This window comes from Echinops telfairi, unplaced genomic scaffold (genome assembly GCF_000313985.2).
Source record: "Echinops telfairi isolate 266 unplaced genomic scaffold, ASM31398v2 ScPeMD7_7416;HRSCAF=8454, whole genome shotgun sequence".
NCBI classification, from domain to species: Eukaryota; Metazoa; Chordata; class Mammalia; order Afrosoricida; family Tenrecidae; genus Echinops; species Echinops telfairi.
This window is the reverse complement of record NW_022111316.1, coordinates 3,420,505-3,439,321: the sequence shown is the minus strand read 5'-3', so window position 1 is coordinate 3,439,321 and position 18,817 is coordinate 3,420,505. Positions and strand designations below refer to the sequence as shown.

Sequence of the window (18,817 nt, the reverse complement as noted above, 5' to 3'; positions counted from 1 at the left end):
GGCGGAGGAGCAGCCCCAGCGCCAGGCCTCCCGACGCCCCAGGGCAGCCATCCCAGGCCGCGAAGCCCCCGTCTCCAGCTCAGGGCAAGAAGAGTCCGCGACTCCTGTGAGTAACGCAGTCTTTTAGGCGGTGGGAAAGACCCCCCTCTGTCCGCACGCCACCCTCCCGGCTCCCGTAGCGCCCACTCCACGTGACATGCTGCTTGCGCTGCCCCCTGCCGGCTCCGCACGCCTGGTGTCACCCATGCCCCCCCACCCCCCTGCTTCCCGCCCCTGCGCACCCCCTGGTCCCGAGCCTGCTCCCCGAAACCCTCCCGGGTCGGCGACACCCTCCGATCCCCAGAGGCCCGCTTCACCGCAGGCTCACCGCGCACCCTGGCAGCGGCACCCTCTTTGTCAGCCTGTCCCCTTCGCTCTGGCCGCCGCTCGCCGGCATTGCATCACGTCCTCCCCAGGACAGCCGCAGCCCAGTCCCAACTCGCCGACCTGCGTCCGCTTGCCCCCTCCTTCAGGTCACCTTAATGCAGCTCTTTCACGCTTAGCATTTCCCGCACCACTCTCCCCCTATTTAGAAACCGATCATGTATTGGTCGTGGTGAAAACGTGACTGCCAGTTTTAAATGTAGCCCCCCCCCTCCCCATAGGCTTTAGTATCTTGTTTCGTGTTTTTGTTTGTTCTTTTCTTTTTAAAACCAGATAGCATTTGGTGTTTTAGCATAGGATCTGCGCCCTTACAGTTAAACTAATCTGAAGGGAATTACCGATGCAGACACACCGGAGGAAATCATGAACAGAGAGCCAGGAAAGGTTTAAACTGACTTAAGATTAATTTCAATGAAAAGAACACAGGTTTGTTAAGTTTTAGCAATTAAGCACATTCGCTTTTTACTTCCATTACTGGAGGCACCATTATGTGTGCCATTGCCTTTGAGGTGAGGAAATACAACTTAGGAAAAGCATTGAGAATTGAGGGGGAGAAGAACCCCGTTTTAGGTGTCCGACGCCACTCGCCAAAGGATAGTGGCAGGATTTGACCTGTTCCAAAATTAAGAATTAAGTCAGACGTTTTGGCAAGCCTGCGTGAAGAGCCTCTCAGAAAGAGGAATGAAATTCATAAGTATAGCATGGAACTAGATGTGCTTTGGACTTTTAAAAGTCATTTGAGTTTCTGTAATTTGGGAAATGCAAACTACACTTCTGTGGGCAACAAAAATCTGTTCTTTAATTCTGCTTCAATTAAAATTCTTGACAATCATTAGGTATTATTTGCAATTACATGTGACTGGAGGCAGTATAGGAGTAAAAAACGGATGTCCTGACTGGTGGTGGTATAATGCTGAGCAGTGCACAGGAGTGCGTTTTGTGTAAATTTTGTGAATTATACAAAGTGGATTTCTCATTTTTTGCATCACCATACTTTCTACCACTAGTTGCCCTTGAGTCAGCTCCAACTCAAGGTGACTGACTGCAAGGTGTGTCAAAAAACAACTGAGCTCCTCAGGGTTTGCAGTGGTTCTGTTGCCAGGCCTTTCTTACCAGATGTCTTCGTGTGGCCCTGTGCCATCAGCCCTTTGGCTATGGTTGAGTGCCTTAACCAGTTGCACCACCCTGGCACTATTAGTACACACAGTGAAGTCAGTATTTAAAATATTCTAAAATTTCCTTTACTAGTACATCTGCTATTCGAATTCTCCCTCACTTTTCACTTGTTTTACTTAAAAGTATTAGAGCACTAATCAAAGATAATTGTAGTTATCATTGCTTCTTTTTCCTCCTAACTTCGAAAAAATACTAATCAGCCTTTGCACTTCCAAAATATGAAAGTTGAATTTAGTTGAACTTTTCAAAGGATCATAAAGTCTGGCTTGACTTCAGTTTTTTCTCCATACTATTCCTCATAGGGAGGAATGGATCATCATAATTCTTAGTGCCCCTCTCATCAATAGCTTAAAATTTAACAGCATTAAATATTCCCTCAGCCACAGACTTATTTCTTATTTATGAATTTCAGATTGCTAAAATGAATTTTCATTATCATGTTTCTGTTAAGATTTTTTTTCATTTTATTATGTGGCCTGGAAAATCACTCAGAAGTCCTAAAGCAGTTCAGCCCAAATCATCTTGACTGAGCCTGCCTGGACCCAGCATGATCCAGGACTGTGCTAGGGGTTAGTAGGCCTGGTTCCTAGTCCCTTAGGATCTTAATAGTGTGAGGGTAAGGAGCATTAATTAGTGAAGTCAAACATATGTACATGGTTTATAAATTAGAATTTTGCTAAAACACATGTTAACACTGATTTCTCCTACTCAGTTTAATCCTTTAATTCATTAAGACATTCCAAAAAGTCTTGATTATCAGTTACTGTACTTCAAGTGTCCTCTAGCCTGGATTCACCTCTATTTCCCAAACACCTTATTTCATTCAGGTCCTTTTCCCATATCCCTAACTTTGCCCCTTACAAGATCCTAGGCATCCTTTGGCATTTGTAAATAGCATACAAGTTCACTAATTATAGAAATTGAGGCTGTTTAAAACCTCTTGCTATTAGTTAACAAAATACTATAGTGAAAAAAGCCATGGACTTTGGCCCATGAACCCACATTTCCAGTCTCAGCTTTTTACTTAGGACACATTCCAAGTGACCTTAGGCAACACACTTAAGCTTTTAAAATCTCCTTCCTCATCTATGATCTGATATTTTATGGACTTGTTCAATGGGCTTCAGTATAAACTGGATGCTAATTAGGTCATAACTTTTAGGAAGTTTCTCAAGTGTATTTAACTTTCTCATTTGTAATGTTCATAACATTTCAAAAGAATAATGAGATATTTATGAATGGAATGAAATGAAACATTTGTTTTCAGTGAACTTGCTAAAGGGAAAAGAGAAGGCTTTCCTCACTACTATGGAGTGGATTCCAGTCGTGGTGAGCTGTAGTTTGGAACTGCCCTGTGGGTGGAAGAGTGGAAAGCTTTGTCCATGGGAGCAGTGACTGTTGCTTTCGCCCTGGCGATATTGCCGAAAGAATAATGGAAAAATCGTGTACTCGGTGTGATTTAAGAATTACATTGATAATTGTTAAACCAATAAAATTGAGTTGAGATTCCCATATTTCAGTGGCTGGTATTAAACTTTGTTTAAATTTTGAAATAACTGTCTCACAAGAAACGCATGCTAATCATTGATACAGTAGTTTTCAGACTGATACAGTAGTTTTCAGACATTTTTTCCCTTTCTCATTCATAAATTAAAACATGCTTACAGCAGAAATGTCAAACTTAAGTCTAGGTTAAAATGCAAAACTTGTTATGAGAGCTGCAAGAGTCCCCAATAAAATGATTTGTTTAAAAAAAAACTTTCCATTTTACTTTGTAAAATAGCAAGTTCTTTGTTTACTTGTGTTCTCAGTATTTAAAACTTTAGTAATAAATACTTTTAAAACTTCTAATTTAGCTGTTGAGTAATCATTTAACTAATACTGAGCATATTAGAAGTATGCCAGATTTAGATGAGAGTTACAGATTAAGGAAACAGCAGTATTGCTCTTTTCTGGTGCATGGAAGTCCTTTTTTTTTGCTGGGGGTGGGGTAGGGGTGTCTATTTTCTTCCAAAAGAGTAAAATGGCAAACTTTCAGATGACACTTTTCTTGCTATTTCCATTTTTAAGGAAACCATGAGGGCATGAATGATGGTAAAGAGGCTATAATCTGAACCGAAAAAATTACATGCCTCTTTCAGGAAGTCTTCAGTTGTGGAAGATACAAAACTTAGTTTTTCTTGTTGAGTTATTAATATGATAAAAACACTAATCTCATCCAAGAGGTTGACTGTTAAGTTATTTTTGTAGTTCTTATTTAGAGTTAAAAGTTGCAGTTATCTCAATTTTAAATGAAGATTAATGATATGATTTCAAATAAATTAGGACAATGTCAAGCTTTAAAAAAACAAAAACAACCAAAAAATACCTATTCCTAAATAGAACAGAATTTGTATTGGGCTGTGGATTCTGTATTTGTCTGAGAATTCTTACACTCGCTGGTTTTGTAGGTTTACTTCCCCTGCTGCCCTTCCTCCCCCTACGTACAACTTTGTGCTGATCAGGCAGTAGCAGGTTTATGATAAAATACAAGATGTTGGTTGTTAAACTGGATGGACATAGTAGGGAAGCCCTTTTTATTTGTGAAGTACAAGTTATATTTATTTTTGAGATTCAACTGTTGTTTTAGAAATAGATTTTGAGCTTGGGTTTAATTTGTTTTTTAGGTCCATTAAGTTAACTGTACAAATTGTTAAATACACAATAGTAAGAAAGCAAGATGCTGAAACCTTAGGGTCTTATCTCCTGGATTCAGCAGTTAGCAAGCGTTTGCATGCTTGCTTCACCTCTTCTGGGCAGAATTTAGAGCAAATCCCAAGCATGGGATTCATTCCTATTTAGTACATTTGTGTAAATCTGGGTATTATCTTACGTATCCTTTTATGTCATCATGCTTAATAAAATTAGCAGTATTTTCTTCATATTCATGTCCTTTGATGTTTATCAGAACAATAAATTCAGTCCCTCAATGACACAAGCTCTTTCAAGTGTGGCTTCTGAATAGAGAAGTACACAGATATAATGTTCCCACCAACTTAGAAGTTCCATTGGATGCTAATGTTCTAGATGCTTTCCATATTTTACAGATTGTATTATAGCCAGAAAGAGATAAAATGGCCACATTTTAAGAAAATGTACACAGTTGCTCATTGAATATTCATTTCTCATTTCTTTCAGATGCATAGAAAAAGTCACAACTGATAAAGGTAAGACTTAGTCAACTCTAGTTGCTTATAATTTGATGGAAAGTAGAATAAGTGTCAGCTTGGTAAATTCAGTTTAGTTCACATTTACTAGCGACTTTTATTCAGCAAAATACTGAATTATAGGCAGAAGTTATTTAGGTGACAGATTTGGACGGTTAACTTGGAAAATAGCATCTGTCTGCTAAGAATGTTTCTTATTCAGGGATCACTTTGGACATTTGGGGGGGGGGGATTTTATGATGGGAAAATGTAGAGAGGTATCACGCAAGTTCTAGAGCAGCTCTAATGTAAATACACCCCAAACTCTCCAACATGTCTTTATCAAAGCTAAAATTATGTCACGTGTATAGAGTATATGTAGAGAAATTATATTAGGTTGCCTTGAGAGAACTTGGAGAATATGGTAGACGTCTAATGGTTGTACTGAGAAGTTAAATGATATTCATGTAAACCAAAAGCTATATACATTGCTGAAGAAATTAACAATGCATTCTAGGTAATTCATCCTCAAAATCCCACTTTAAACCACCAGGTCAGTGATCTGAATATGGAGTTTTAGAGTCCAGGGTTTGAATTCGACTGCTGTCTTTTATTAAAAATAACTCAATACCTAAAATCTAGAAAGTACTCGTTAAAGGGGAACTATTATGCTTACATTAAACTCTCAATGAAATGGGTTGATGCAGGGGGTACAAAAATGGGCTCAAGCAAAGGAGCAATTTGTAAGGATAGGGTTGGAACCAACCCGATGGCTCCTAACAACATTATGCTTCTAACATTTTAAAGAAACAAGTATTTTCAAACTCTTACCAAATTGTTTTATTAGCTTATCAAATCAAGCCGTTTATTAGGTGTAATTAGTAATCATTGGAGAGTTGTGAATAGTATTTAGGTACACAAGAACTGATCTAATACACACTTATACAAATGACAGTGAATAGAGAAGAAGTCTATTGGTTTTGGTGATGATTGCACAACGCTTCAATGTTGAAACATTTGAACTTTATGATACATTAATATGTGCCAAATAAAACTGTTTAAAACACCAGAAAGGGCTATCTAGTGGTCACCTTTTCCTGTGCAGTTTAATTTCTCAAATTTCCCAAGATTCTTTTATATTTAATTTCTTACACTTATTTCATCAATGTAGAATAATATATCAAGGCTTAGTCTGCTGAATGTTAACTGAATTAAGTCATCCTCATTTCAAATGTTTGAGGCTTTTTACAAACCAAAGAGGTGCAGTTATCTGCAGTGATTATTGATAATTTGATATTATCAATTATCAAATTATTGATAATTTGAGATTATCAATGAAAGCTTAAGTCTCCTTGATTTTAAGATAAATATTCTTTGTGTGGTGCAAAAAGCTTGCACACAACCACTAGCCTAAAGAACAGTGGTTCAAAACCACCCCAACAGTAATCTGTTTCTGTAAAGATTAAAACTAGAAACTAAACACACTACCATGAGTTGGTTCTGAGTTAGCGTCTTAGAAATCCGTGGGGCAGTTCTGTCTGCCCTGTGGGCTAGCTGAGTTTGAAGATGACACCAAGATCCACTTGTAATACCTTGGGTCTCAATAAGATGCCTCAGGCTTGCGGGATTTGGGTTGGAGAGTCGGCTTTGACATGTTTAAATAAAAAGTGTACGCAAAGCAACTTTCCACAACTAGTAAATTATTAAATTGCAAAGTGTCATGCTCATTTTTCAAACTGAACTAGTGGGAAAGATATTGATGTTGGCCCCTGTTCTGTTACGTTTAACTGTAATAAGAGTATATAAAAAACAGGCACAGCTGCTCTGCTAACTAAACTTGTATTTATTCACTTTATTCATTAATAGCAATTAATTATTGAGTGTCCACTATTTGCCCAGTATGGTTCTAAGTGCTGGATTATACTGGTAATCAAATAAGTGTAATGAAGATATTAAAACGGGGTAATATGATGATGTTTCATCGTGGAGGCGAGGAGGGACTTAAGTTTAGATAAGATGGCAAGGGAAGGCTGGCCTCCTGGAGGAGGTGACATACGAGCTGAGACCTGAATACTGATAATGAAACAGCTATGCTAATAGATGTCTGGATGGGGATAACCACAAAGGAAAAAGTTTAAAACTTGGACTACTGTTGTCAAAGGAATATTTTTTATCATTATGGAACGTCCAAGACATCTGGAGGATTGGAGGTTAGTTTATCCTTTTTGACTTGGCTTTAGGTTTTCGTTCTGGTCTTTCCGGTTTAGACATAATTACATTCATGGTAATGAAGTAACAGGATAGTTTGCCTAAATGTTAATTCATTAACAATCCTTTTAATACTCATTTTTTTCACTTTTAAATCTACAACTAGACATTAACATGAATGCAACTAGATTATTCTCTATCTGTTGTATCTTTGCCATAAAAAATTAAAATTGCCTGTCAGGATTAAAAACACACACAAAAGGAGACTTAAAGAGATAAATGTGGGCAATACCCGAGTCATCAAAGTTACATTATTTTCAGCTTCTCAAACTGATTTTGAGTACTGTGCAATATGAATGCCAAAGTAGTCAGCAGTTACCTACCTTTGTAATTACCCTCCCTGTTTTCTTTTAGACTATTTCAGTAAATTAGAGTTATGGGAAACACTGATAATCTGTGTGCCCAAAATTTTTATTGTGTTCTTACCTTTTGTTTAATATCATTTGATTATGTTCATTAATTCTCATTATGGAGTAGTGATATTTGGAAAAGATGACTTAGACCATTATAAAGTAAGTTCACAATATTTCTGAGATTTTACTTAAACTATTTAGAGCTTTGACTCTTTCTCTTTTCAACTCAACTCAACTCATGACCGTTGAGTTAACCCTGACTCAGCAACCTCTGTGGATTTCTCAGACTGCTTATGGCGATAGCAGCCCCAGTCTTGCCCAGTCTTTCTCCTGGGGAGCTGCTGGTGTTTTTGAACTGCCGACCACACAGATTACAGCCCAAAACGTAACCACTACACCACCAGGGCTCCTTGCTTTAAGTCTCTTTGTCTTACCTCGTTTATAATCAGTGTAAAATTATCAGCTTGCTTTGGTTATAAGTTTATAAACTTCACATCACAGCCTTGATTTTTATTTTAATTTAGCCTAATTTATTATGTCTTTAAGACTTTCGTTTTAAAAAATATTTTTATGGTCTTCATTTCAATGAGGCTATTACTTTTTCCTTTGTTGGAATACTTTTGATTATTATCCTTTTAAATCAGACTGTTGTATCATATTCATATCTGTCTTGTTGACTTGGACTGTTTCTATTTTCTTTTACAGATGTGTCGCATAGCCTGTATTGTTGAAAATGTTTTTATACTTGTTATAGGACAAGTATCCTACCTCCTCCCCCTGCTCAGAAAATTTATTACAGCCATTACCATTCTGTGTAAAGAACAGTATGAGAGTCTCCTTGCTAAAGACCTGGTTTCCATAGTTAAAATAAATTCTTGTGTGTTGAATTGGAAAGAGCTCTGAGGGGGAAATAAATGAAAAAAGATGTACGCATCATATTTTAACCCTCAGATTTGCGCTCACTTTTTAGCTTGAGTGCTCTTCTCCACAAATGAATTGGTACTCTGGTAGTGGTGGCCTAAACACAACTAAAAAGGCCAAATATTAATAGCGCTTAACTTTCCTTTTTTTTAAACATTCCTGATATTGGCTAATATTTTAAAGGAACTTTACTAATTTTAGAAAACAAAGTGCTACTAATTATAGAAATATGATTGGTTAGATTCAGAAACAGCAGTTTCTGACTTTTACAGTAATGTTCTTCATGGCCTTAAAGATCTGCCTGTCTATTTTATAGGCATTTCATCTGGCCTTTTTTCCTCCAGAGTTTTTAAATTATTGCTTTCTTTACAAGGACCCTCCCTATACTCTTGTATTATTTATTGTTTTATAACCATCCAAAAACTTAGGGGATTAATATTTTTTATTGGTTTGCCAATTTATTCTCCTTTGGTATTTCAGCCCAGGCCACTTAACGTCTTGCCTCAGAGCAACATTCCAAAAGACTAAAGGCAGAAACACACAACAGACCATTGCCAATGTCAGATTTGCAACTTTCTATTTGTTCAAATCATGCTGAGTATTTATGGGTTAGAAACAAAACAGCAATGCCATCAAGCAGAAAACGGCTGCCTGGAGTTTCTGAGACTGAATCTTTATAGTGACTGACAGCCTCATCTTTTTTTTCCTGTAGAGCCTCTGGTGGGTTTGAACTGCTTGCTTTGCCATTAGCAGCCTAGTGCTTACTCAATGGTGACACCAGGATTCCTTTACTTATGAGTTAGCGACATAGATTCTGCCGCTTATTGGGAGGCGCTACATAAAGCCATGGAAGTCCTGTTTCCAATCTATACAACTCAGAGCCAGCACAACTACATGTTTTTAAAAACTCAGAGCCAGCACAACTACCTGTTTTTACAACCAACTGTGAACTTGTTCTGGTAACATGTCAACAAGCGTAAAAGGCCTTACCCATTGCCATCTAGTCAATTCCTACACATAGCGACCTTCTAGAATAGAGTAGAACCTCTTGGTAGGGTTTCCAGTGCTGTAATCTTTACAGAAGCAGACAGCTGCATTTTTCTCAAGTGTAAAGGTCTAGTATTTAGTATTGACATCCTCCTGGCTAAACGTATTTCCTTGCTTGTCAGGAATCGTGATTATTGAATTGAGCACTGTGTAGTATAAAATTTGTTCAGTCATTAGCTGCTGACTTGGAGGGGGGCTAGCGATCAAAGAAGGAAATGTAGGGCTTCAACTTTAGGCTTAGAGGCATCAGGAATCTTCTGTAAAGATGCCCATGGAAGTTCAGAGAGGCATTTCAACCCCGCGTGGCAGAAACCCTGCAAAGTCAACAGCTAACATAAAAGTTGGCAGTTTGAATCCATCTCATGGCACCACAGAATGTGTGCTGCTATGAAGATTATAATGGAGGGGGGTGGGGATGACACTCTAGCAGCAAGGGCTACTATACATCAGTATTGATTCGAAGAGAATAGGATTTACTCCTGGAAGAGAGAAATCAATGAAATAGATGCTGGGGCTAACTGAAGAAAACATTGCATAAATGGTGAAAATAATTTTCCTGTGGACCAAGGTATACCTAGTCCAGAATCACGATTTATATGATGATAGTTATCAGTTTATTCAAATGGGGTGTCAAAAGCTTGCAGGAAGCCACTCAAGTACTCCCTCAACACAAGAATACTTTCTTCTAGTAAATTGGCATTCTATGATGCTCACCTTCCCGACACAACCGCTGAAGACAAAGCGGGTGAATAAGCAAACGTGGTGAAGAAAGCTGATGGTGTCCGGCTATCAAAAGATAGAGCGTCTGGGGTCTTAAAAGCTTGAAGGTAAACAAGCGGCCATCTAGCTCAGAAGCAACAAAGCCCACATGGAACAACATATCAACCTGTGTGATCACGGGGTGTCGAAGGGATCACTGAAGACAAATGGGTGCATAAGCAAATGTGGTGAAGAAAGCTGATGGTGCCTGGCTATCAAAAAGTATAGCGTCTGGGGTCTTAAAGGCTTGAAGGTAATCAAGCGGCCATCAAGCTCAGAAGCAACAAAGCCCACATGGAAGAAGCACACCAGCCTATCCAACCACGAGGTGTCGAAGGGATCAGGTGTAAGGCATCATCAGAACAAAAAATCTTACCATAGTGAATGATGGGGGGAGTGCGGAGTGGAGATCCAAAGCCCATTAGTAGGCCACTGGAGATCCCCTTGCAGAGGGGTCTCGGGGAGGAGATGAGCCAGTCAGGGTGCGATGTAACAATGATGAGAAATACAACTTTCCTCTAGTTCCTAAAGGTTTCCTCCCCGCTCCCACTACCATGACTCGAATTCTATCTTGCAAGACTGGCTAGACCAAAGGAGGTAGACGGGTACAGATAGGAACCGAAAATAAAGGGAATCCAGGACGGATGAGCCCTATAGGACCAGTGGTGTGAGTGGCAAAACGGAGGGTAAAGGGAGAATGGGTAGGAAAGAGGGAACCGATTACATGGGATTGTGTGTGACCTCCTCCCTAGGGGACAGACAACCGAAAAGTGGATGAAGGGAGATGTCGGACAGGGCAAGATATGACAAAATACCCATTTATAAACTATCAAGGGCTCAGGCGGGAGGGGGGGAGCGGGGAGGGAGGGGAAAAATGAGGACCTAATGTCGGGGGTTTAAATGGAGAGAAATGTTTTGAGAAACGATGTACAAATGCGCTTTACACAATTGATGTGTATATGGATTGGGATAACAGTTGTATGAGCCCCTAATAAAATGTTAAAAAAGAAAAAAAAATTAATAAAAAAAACAAAAACAAAAAAAATGGAATTGAAAATGGGTTTTTCCACGAAATTTTTGAAGCCTCGTATATGTAAGCCAAGAACCCCTCACTCTTTAATATTAGTCCTATTGATTTTTGACTCAAAGACATCTTGAATATATGTCCGAATACAAAAAAAAACAACCTCACTTTAATGATGTCGATCTGAATTATGTCCAAAGATAAATTCTCCTTTTTTCTTTCCTTCCTTTCTGCAAATACTGCATTGACTCATACTGTCTCTGAAATAGTTAAGAAAGAAAATAAGAACACAGATAATAAACAGTGAGGGAGAAGACTACAAGAAAGAAAATTTTAAGTATTAACACATACACTAACAATTTCGTTGATTTTAAAATTAGTGAATAAGATTACAATATAAGAATGATTTAATTTTTAAAAAATGATTGTACCTTCTTATCCATACATTTATTCAACAAGAATATATTGATTACAAGTTGTGTCATACGAGAAGGTGCCCCCACCAAAACAGAAAAGTCTCTTCTGGGCGAAGCTTTTGTAGTACACATTTCTGCTGGTAGATAAGCATCAACCATCTTTGCTGAGTTAACGTACCCAGTGGTGTCACCTGGGAAAGTTCTCTCTGGTCACAGTGAATTTTTTCTTAAAAGCAGTTACTCTTGAAACTCGTTATTTGTGAAGGCCGGTTTAGGAGAACAGCGTGCAGCTGTGAAAGGTTTTTCCTGTTGGGGAAAAATGCCTCAGAAACTGTTGTGATGTTAACCACAGCTTACAAGGACAGCGCTATGGGGAAAACTCAAGTGTATGGGTGGTTTTCTCATTTCAAAAAAGGTGAAATGTCAATTGACAAACCTCGATTTTGCAGTCGGTCAATTTCCTAAATGGATGAAAATGTCGGCTTGTGCATTTGGAGTTCATTCTACCAGGTCAGACTGTTAATCAAGCTTTCTATTTAGAGGTTCTGACGAGATTGCTTAAAAATGCCACAAAAAGGCCTGATTTGTGGCAGACAGGACTAGTTTTGTACCTGCTCATGCAGCCATTTTAGTGTACCAGTTTGGCAAAAAACAGCATGCCTCTCTTTCCCCATGCACCTTACTCACCTTTATGTTTCCGTGAATAAAGAGAGACATGAAAGGACAGTGATTTGACGCCATAGAGGTGAAGCAAAAACCTACAGTCTGCCATCTAAACAGATGAGTTTGAAAAAAGATTCCACGTTTGGAATCGCGTATTTGATAAATGTATTAATTGTAATGGAGAGTACTTTCAAGGTGATGAAGTTTTGTAAAGAAATTTTTAAAATAACTGTTTATTAAGGGGTCATACAACTCTTAGCACAATCCATACATCAATTGTGTAAAGCACATTTGTACATTCATTGCCCTCATCATTCTCAAAACATTTGCTCTCCACCTAAGCCCCTGGCATTAGATCCTCTTTTTTTTTTTTTAATACATACTTTTGGGGGGAAATTCCGTTGGGGGAGTACCCTCTCGTAGGTCAGGGATAAACAAATCCATGACCATTGGTTTCAGGGGCCTCACAGTTTAATTCGAGAGGCTAACATGGCACTAGACAATTCCAGTGCAACACAGTAACTGACATAATAGAAGTAGATGGAAGGGATCGTAGAAATAGCTGCTAATTCAACCTGAAAGACTGGACACTTAACAGAAGAAACGGAATTTGAGCTGAGTTGTATTCTAGTAGGAGATTCTAAGACCAGCTGATAGAGATGGTAAAATATTTTCTGTTCACTAGTTACTATCAATGGGAAAAATAGTTATACTGTATATTGTTGTCTAGATGTTGCTCTTGCAGTGGTTTACCTGATGTCTTTCTTCAGCCAAGCTGCTGCGACTATTATTTTCTCTTCTGCCCCTTTGGTTTTCTTAGAATGTAACTCTTTATTGGAATAGAAAACTTGTCTCATCTTTCTCCTGTAGAGTGGCTAGTGGTTTTGAATGGCTGACCTTGTTAGCAACCCAACTGAAAATCTGCTATGTCACTAGGCCTTATAGCCCTGGAAATCCCATGGGGCATTTGTACTTAGTCACATAGGGCCACCACGAGTTGGAAGGTACTTGATGGCACATAGCAGGAACATATACTTAGTAAATGCACATATACTTAGTAAATACACACCACACACGTACACACTTTACAGACCATCTAGTCTACAACCCCATGATTTGTACTCGTAAAATAACAGGAAGGCCAAACAAGAGGACTCATTCCAGATCTTAAAGGTAGATGAGCAGATGTGAATCTAGAAATTGTAAAACTAGTCATCAAAGATCTTATGAATCATAGTTCACATAACCAGTCCCCCTTGATCCTTTGGTGTATAATCTTTTACTACTCAAAAAGTAGTAACTATTTAAAAAGTGGGTAGGGGATGTAAAAATTTTGTGGAAAAGGGAATTAAGATAATGGAGCTTTTCCTACAAACTTTTTGGAGCCCCCTCATAAATGTGAAAGTAGTTTTATAGGATGGATTCATAGAAGCAAAACTTTAAAAATTACGTGGATTTATAATTTTGATAAGATGCTGGCAAATCGTCCTCCATAGAAGTTCTGGGGAGTGCACATGCCGCAGCAGTATATGAGTGTCTGCTGCCCCACAGCCTTCCCGCTACAGTGGTGTCAATGTTTAGACTGTTGCCACTTGGAAAATGATGGATAGCACACGGCTTTTTGCGTTTGAGTCCCTCTTATTAGTTGCAATTGAACTTTGGGTTTGGTTTTCTTTTCATGTTTTTCCTTTTACTGAACTGCTGTTTTTCTTTTTGTACTATTAGACTTGCCTTATGGTTTTGCCAAGGAGAAATTAAGTGTCAATAGTGCGTCAATCTTATGACTTACTAAGTTTGTGCTAGTCTTAAAACTGAAAAACAAACTGCTACTGAGTCGAAGCTGACTTAAAGTACCACTGTAGTACACGGTTAGAACTGTTCTTCTGAGACTATAACTAAACTGTTCAGGGGAATAGAATTCCCTCCATCTTTCAAATGCTCTTGTCTCTAATTCCAACTTGAATAGGGCTACGCAATGAAAACCAGGATATAAAACTAAACTGGTTAGTAATTATTGCTTGGGAGAGGGTAGCCTAGCTAACCATGTGCAGCAATGAACATTTTCTCGTAGGACAACTGAAATATAATAGCAGTAGAGTTTGGACTTTGTAATGCCTCTGGATTTGATAGTCATTCTTGCATACTTAATAAAGGTTTTTCTTGTTTTTAATATTAAAAGTATAAAAATTTCTGACTTGAATTGCAAGATACACTTCGCATTCTTTTAGGAATGCATTTTTAATTGAACCATATATAAAATATCATGCAGTATTTTTTTAAGCGATAGTTTTAAGGATAACATTTTATACAATTTTTCTTTTGTGTGATTTTTGGTAGAAAAACAGTTTTTGTTTTTCCTGAAGTTGAAGCACATTTTAGTTATATTCCTATTGACTGTGTTGATAGTCGTAGGTATATTAAAAAACAAAATCAAATCTGCCATCGAGTTGATTCTGACTCATAATGACCCCCCCCATAGGGCTTCCAAGGCTGTAAATGTTTATGGGAGCACTTAGTCTCAACTCTGGCTGAAATGCCCGCGGATTTGAACCTTGTGGTTAGTAGCCCAGTGCTTACCCGATAGCGCCACCAGAGCTTTACAGAAGTTACTGGTTAACTGTAAACTGAGCACGAGTGTGTTATGTTTTCATCTAGATCCCAAGGAAGAGAAAGAGGAAGAAGACGATTCTGCCCTCCCTCAGGAAGTCTCCCTTGCTGCAGCTCGGCCTAGCCGGGGTTGGCGAAGTAGCAGGACGGCTGTCTCCCGCCATCGTGACACGGAGAATACCCGAAGCTCCAGGTCCAAGACGGGTTCATTGCAGCTCATCTGCAAGTCAGAACCAAGCACAGACCAGCTTGATTATGGTACGGTACAAATAGAATTGATTGATTTTCAATATAAATTTGAATTTTTGTCAAAACACCTTCATCTTTTTGGTACCTGGTGTTGTGGTATAAGAATGGGGTATTTCAGGAGCGGGGGTTGGTTTGCTTTGACAGTTTGTAGGTAATTTCACTTGTATAAATTACCCTGGGTAGTAATTTGTTTTCAGTCTTTTGGCTGCAAACAACATGTTTCTACAAATAGGGACCTCAAATTTTTATTTTTGGTTTATTTTGTAACAGATGTTGCAGAAGAGACCCACTCTCCAGGTGGCATTAGGTAAGAGCCTTTCACAGTTCACACTCAAACCTGTGAACATAGTATACAGTACATTGAATGATTGAAAATGTTCTTTTCTGTGTATGTTCTTGAGCTGTGAAAGCTTGACCCGGTTTTGGGTAATTTTGTTACAGTATTCAGTTAAGATTCAACCCTGTCCTTGAGTAGAGCTTTCATCTTGTAGCCTTAAGTACTTTGTTCGGAAACGTGTGTTAGGTCCTTTTATGTCCTGGCTTTTTCCTTGCTAGGTATTAGTATGAAATGTAAGGGTTTTGGCCATTGCTTTTGAACTTTTACCAGTATCTTCCATGATAAATAATGTAATTTTTGTCTGCCAATAGGTCTTCTTTGCTATAGCAGGTTAATGGTACTATTATATTCTTTTTAAACTCCTGATGCCATTAGGTAACCATTGTTCTACCTTTGATGAAGTGATAGCATATGGAGAATCCACATTTTTAGTTCCAGTAATTATTTAGACTAAAGCTAGATTGCATTCCGTCTAGATCAGAGAGGGAGAACTTGTAAATGCCTCAGTACTGTGGATCTTTGGCTACCACGCTACAAGTAAGCTACCAAATAAAATCCTGTGAGATATGATCATCATGGCTAAAATGTCACCTCTCTTCACTTCTTTTAGTAGTGATGAGGACGAGGAGGAAGAAGAGGAGATGTTAATCAGTGAAGAGGAAATACCATTCAAAGATGACCCAAGAGATGAGACCTACAAACCCCACTTAGAAAGGCAGGTTTCAGATGTGTGCTGTCCCAGACAATTCCATGAAAAATAAGCTGGAAAACTTGCTGCATGCCTTTGTTTCATCTTGTTATGTCATTGATGGATATAGATGTATTTTAAATGAGTAATTACTTATACACTTGTTTTACTGATATGATTCATTATTACTTACTCATAACAGTCCTCTCTTCCACATACAGAACATAATGTCTGCTGCTTGCTTTAACAAGACATCAAGAATTGCTTGAATACATAGTTTTGTTTCAATTCTCAGGCATATTTAGCCTAAGGATTATCACATAGACATTATTATGTGAGGAATAATTAGCAGTTGATAACATTTTGTGTGCTGAGGATAATTTATAGTGACTCAGATAGTCCTATCCCTATGCTTTGCCCTGTTATAGCTTTCCATGAGAAGACCTTTGCTTGATATCAAAGTTGAAATATATTTGTATTTTCAGGGAAACCCCAAAGCCACGGAGAAGATCGGGGAAGGTGAAAGAAGAGAAAGAGAAGAAGGAAATTAAAGTGGAAGTAGAAGTAGAGGTGAAAGAGGAAGAGAATGAAATCAGAGAGGATGAGGAGCCTCCTAGGAAGTAAGTAGGAAGTTATTGTTTTTTGTTTTTTATTTTTAAAGATAATCAAGCATATTTTGACGTCATTTCAAGGAAAAGAGTGAAAATGTAGCATGATGTAACATACTTTAAATTATTTTTGTACTTAAATGTAAAAGAAATATGGCTTCAAGCAGCTAATACTTAACAGCACGAGACGTATAATTCTAATTCTAAGCAGTATTTGTGTGCTGTTAAGTGGGTAGCAACTCACAGCAACTATAAGACAGAATAGAACTGCCCCAAGGGATTGCCAAGCTGACTGCCACATTTTTCTTAGAGGGTCGGACAAATGAACCATCTCCAAATCTGCTATGGTATTGCGTAGATTATGTTTACTAATTTATGATGCAGGGTAATCTGGAATCGAAGCTGCTTTAGATTGAAATATTTGCTTGTTTTGCCAAATATTTCTTGGGCTTTATGTGTTTTGGGTTATCTTTGTATATGCCACCTATTCCTAGATATTGACTCTGTTCAGCCATCCTTCACTATATAAGCTTCAATCTAGAATGTATGGACACTTCATCTGTTCTTTAATTATAGGAGAGGAAGAAGGCGAAAAGATGACAAAAGTCCCCGGTTACCCAAACGGAGGTGAGTAAGCTTATACTTTTTGTGATTTATTTATGTGCTAATTCTGTAAGAGTTGGCTATTTAAAATTTTTACAAAAACAACTTCACTAATGTCCTGATTCAAGGTTGCTGTGTTTCTTACCCATTTTAGGATATTGAGGCTTCCAAAAATCTTAGTACTTCTTTACTATTTTCAAAGTGGTAGCCCTGGTTGCACAATGGTTAAGTACTCCACTACTAACCGATAGGTCAGTTGTCTGAACTCACCACCTACTCCTGGAAGAAAGGTGTACACTACTTCTGTAAAGATTTATAGGTTTGAAAACCCTGTGAAATGGTTCTCGTTTGTCCTAGAGATTGCTGTGAGTTGGAATTGGGTAGTGGGTCTGGTGTTTAGTTCCTTTCAGTTTCGGCTCCCTCACACACCTGGTAATTTTCAGTTAATTCTAACAATCTGTAAGCTATGTACTAGCAAAGAGTTAAATTTTTTCAGCGTGAATAGCTATTCCCTTAGGTTCAGTTGGAATTAAGGCCACTCTTTGTTAGTGGCCTCTTCTAATTGGTAACTTTTCTCTTCCATTTTGGTACAGAAAAAAGCCTCCAATCCAGTATGTCCGTTGTGAGATGGAGGGATGTGGAACGGTTCTTGCTCACCCTCGCTATCTGCAGGTGAGTGGCATTTGTTTGTAAAGAAGCCTTTCGGGTATCTTTCAGTACTAGTTTTCATACTTGGTCGTACTATAAACTTACTGTAGTCTTGGCCTAGACCTTGCCATTTTATATATATGTGAAAGACACCTAACAATGTAAAGAAAATTTCAGGATAAAATTATTTTCAACCACATTAGAAAAGTGACTAAGAAATTGAGGCCCACATATATCGCTTTTCTTGGAAATAAATCAGTGAGACTTATATCCTTCCAGTGGGATAGGTTACTCTAAACCAGTGGTTCTAAACCATCCTTCCTCATGCCGCGACCCTTTAATACATACAGTTCCTCATGTTGTGACCCCAACCATAACATTATTTTCGTTGCTACTTCTTAACTGTAATTTTACTACTGTTGTGAATCGGGCAACCCCTGTGAAAGGGTCATTTGATCCCCCGAAGGGGTCGCGACCCATAGGTTGAGAACCATTGCAAACGAAGAGCACCAGGCCTCTGATAGATTTTGTTAATGTGCACTATGGGAGGAAAAAAAGCTCAAACCAATGATTTCTTTTTTCTTTTAGTATATTGTTTATTGTTATTAGGTGACATCAAGTCAGTTCTGACTCATAGTGAACCTGTGTGTGTACAATAGAACTTCCTATGTAGACAAAACAATGCTGTCTTATTTTCTTCTTGTGTAGACTTTTAAAGAAAAATTGAGTACAGGTAGTTTATTTCTAGGTCCAACAAAAACAGTGAAGGTGAATCAGAAATGACTAAAGCTTAGACAGTACCATGGGCTACCAAAACACCAAACAAATCTTGGAAAAAGTAA

At 38.3% G+C, this 18,817-nt stretch overlaps 1 protein-coding gene across 1 annotated transcript in view; it reads left to right on the top strand.

The window, feature by feature from the left end:
• Positions 1–8: 8 nt before the first annotated feature.
• ZFP91 (ZFP91 zinc finger protein, atypical E3 ubiquitin ligase) overlaps positions 9–18,817 on the top strand; it is a gene marked incomplete at its 5' end in the record, with an annotated part of 27,465 nt that continues 8,656 nt past the window's right edge. The window contains 8 exons of the mRNA XM_045297054.1: positions 9–106; positions 4,777–4,805; positions 14,891–15,100; positions 15,362–15,398; positions 16,039–16,143; positions 16,602–16,736; positions 17,301–17,351; positions 17,921–17,999. Of these exons, the coding sequence (XP_045152989.1) occupies positions 9–106; positions 4,777–4,805; positions 14,891–15,100; positions 15,362–15,398; positions 16,039–16,143; positions 16,602–16,736; positions 17,301–17,351; positions 17,921–17,999 (744 nt within the window). The remainder of the gene's footprint in view (positions 107–4,776; positions 4,806–14,890; positions 15,101–15,361; positions 15,399–16,038; positions 16,144–16,601; positions 16,737–17,300; positions 17,352–17,920; positions 18,000–18,817) is intronic.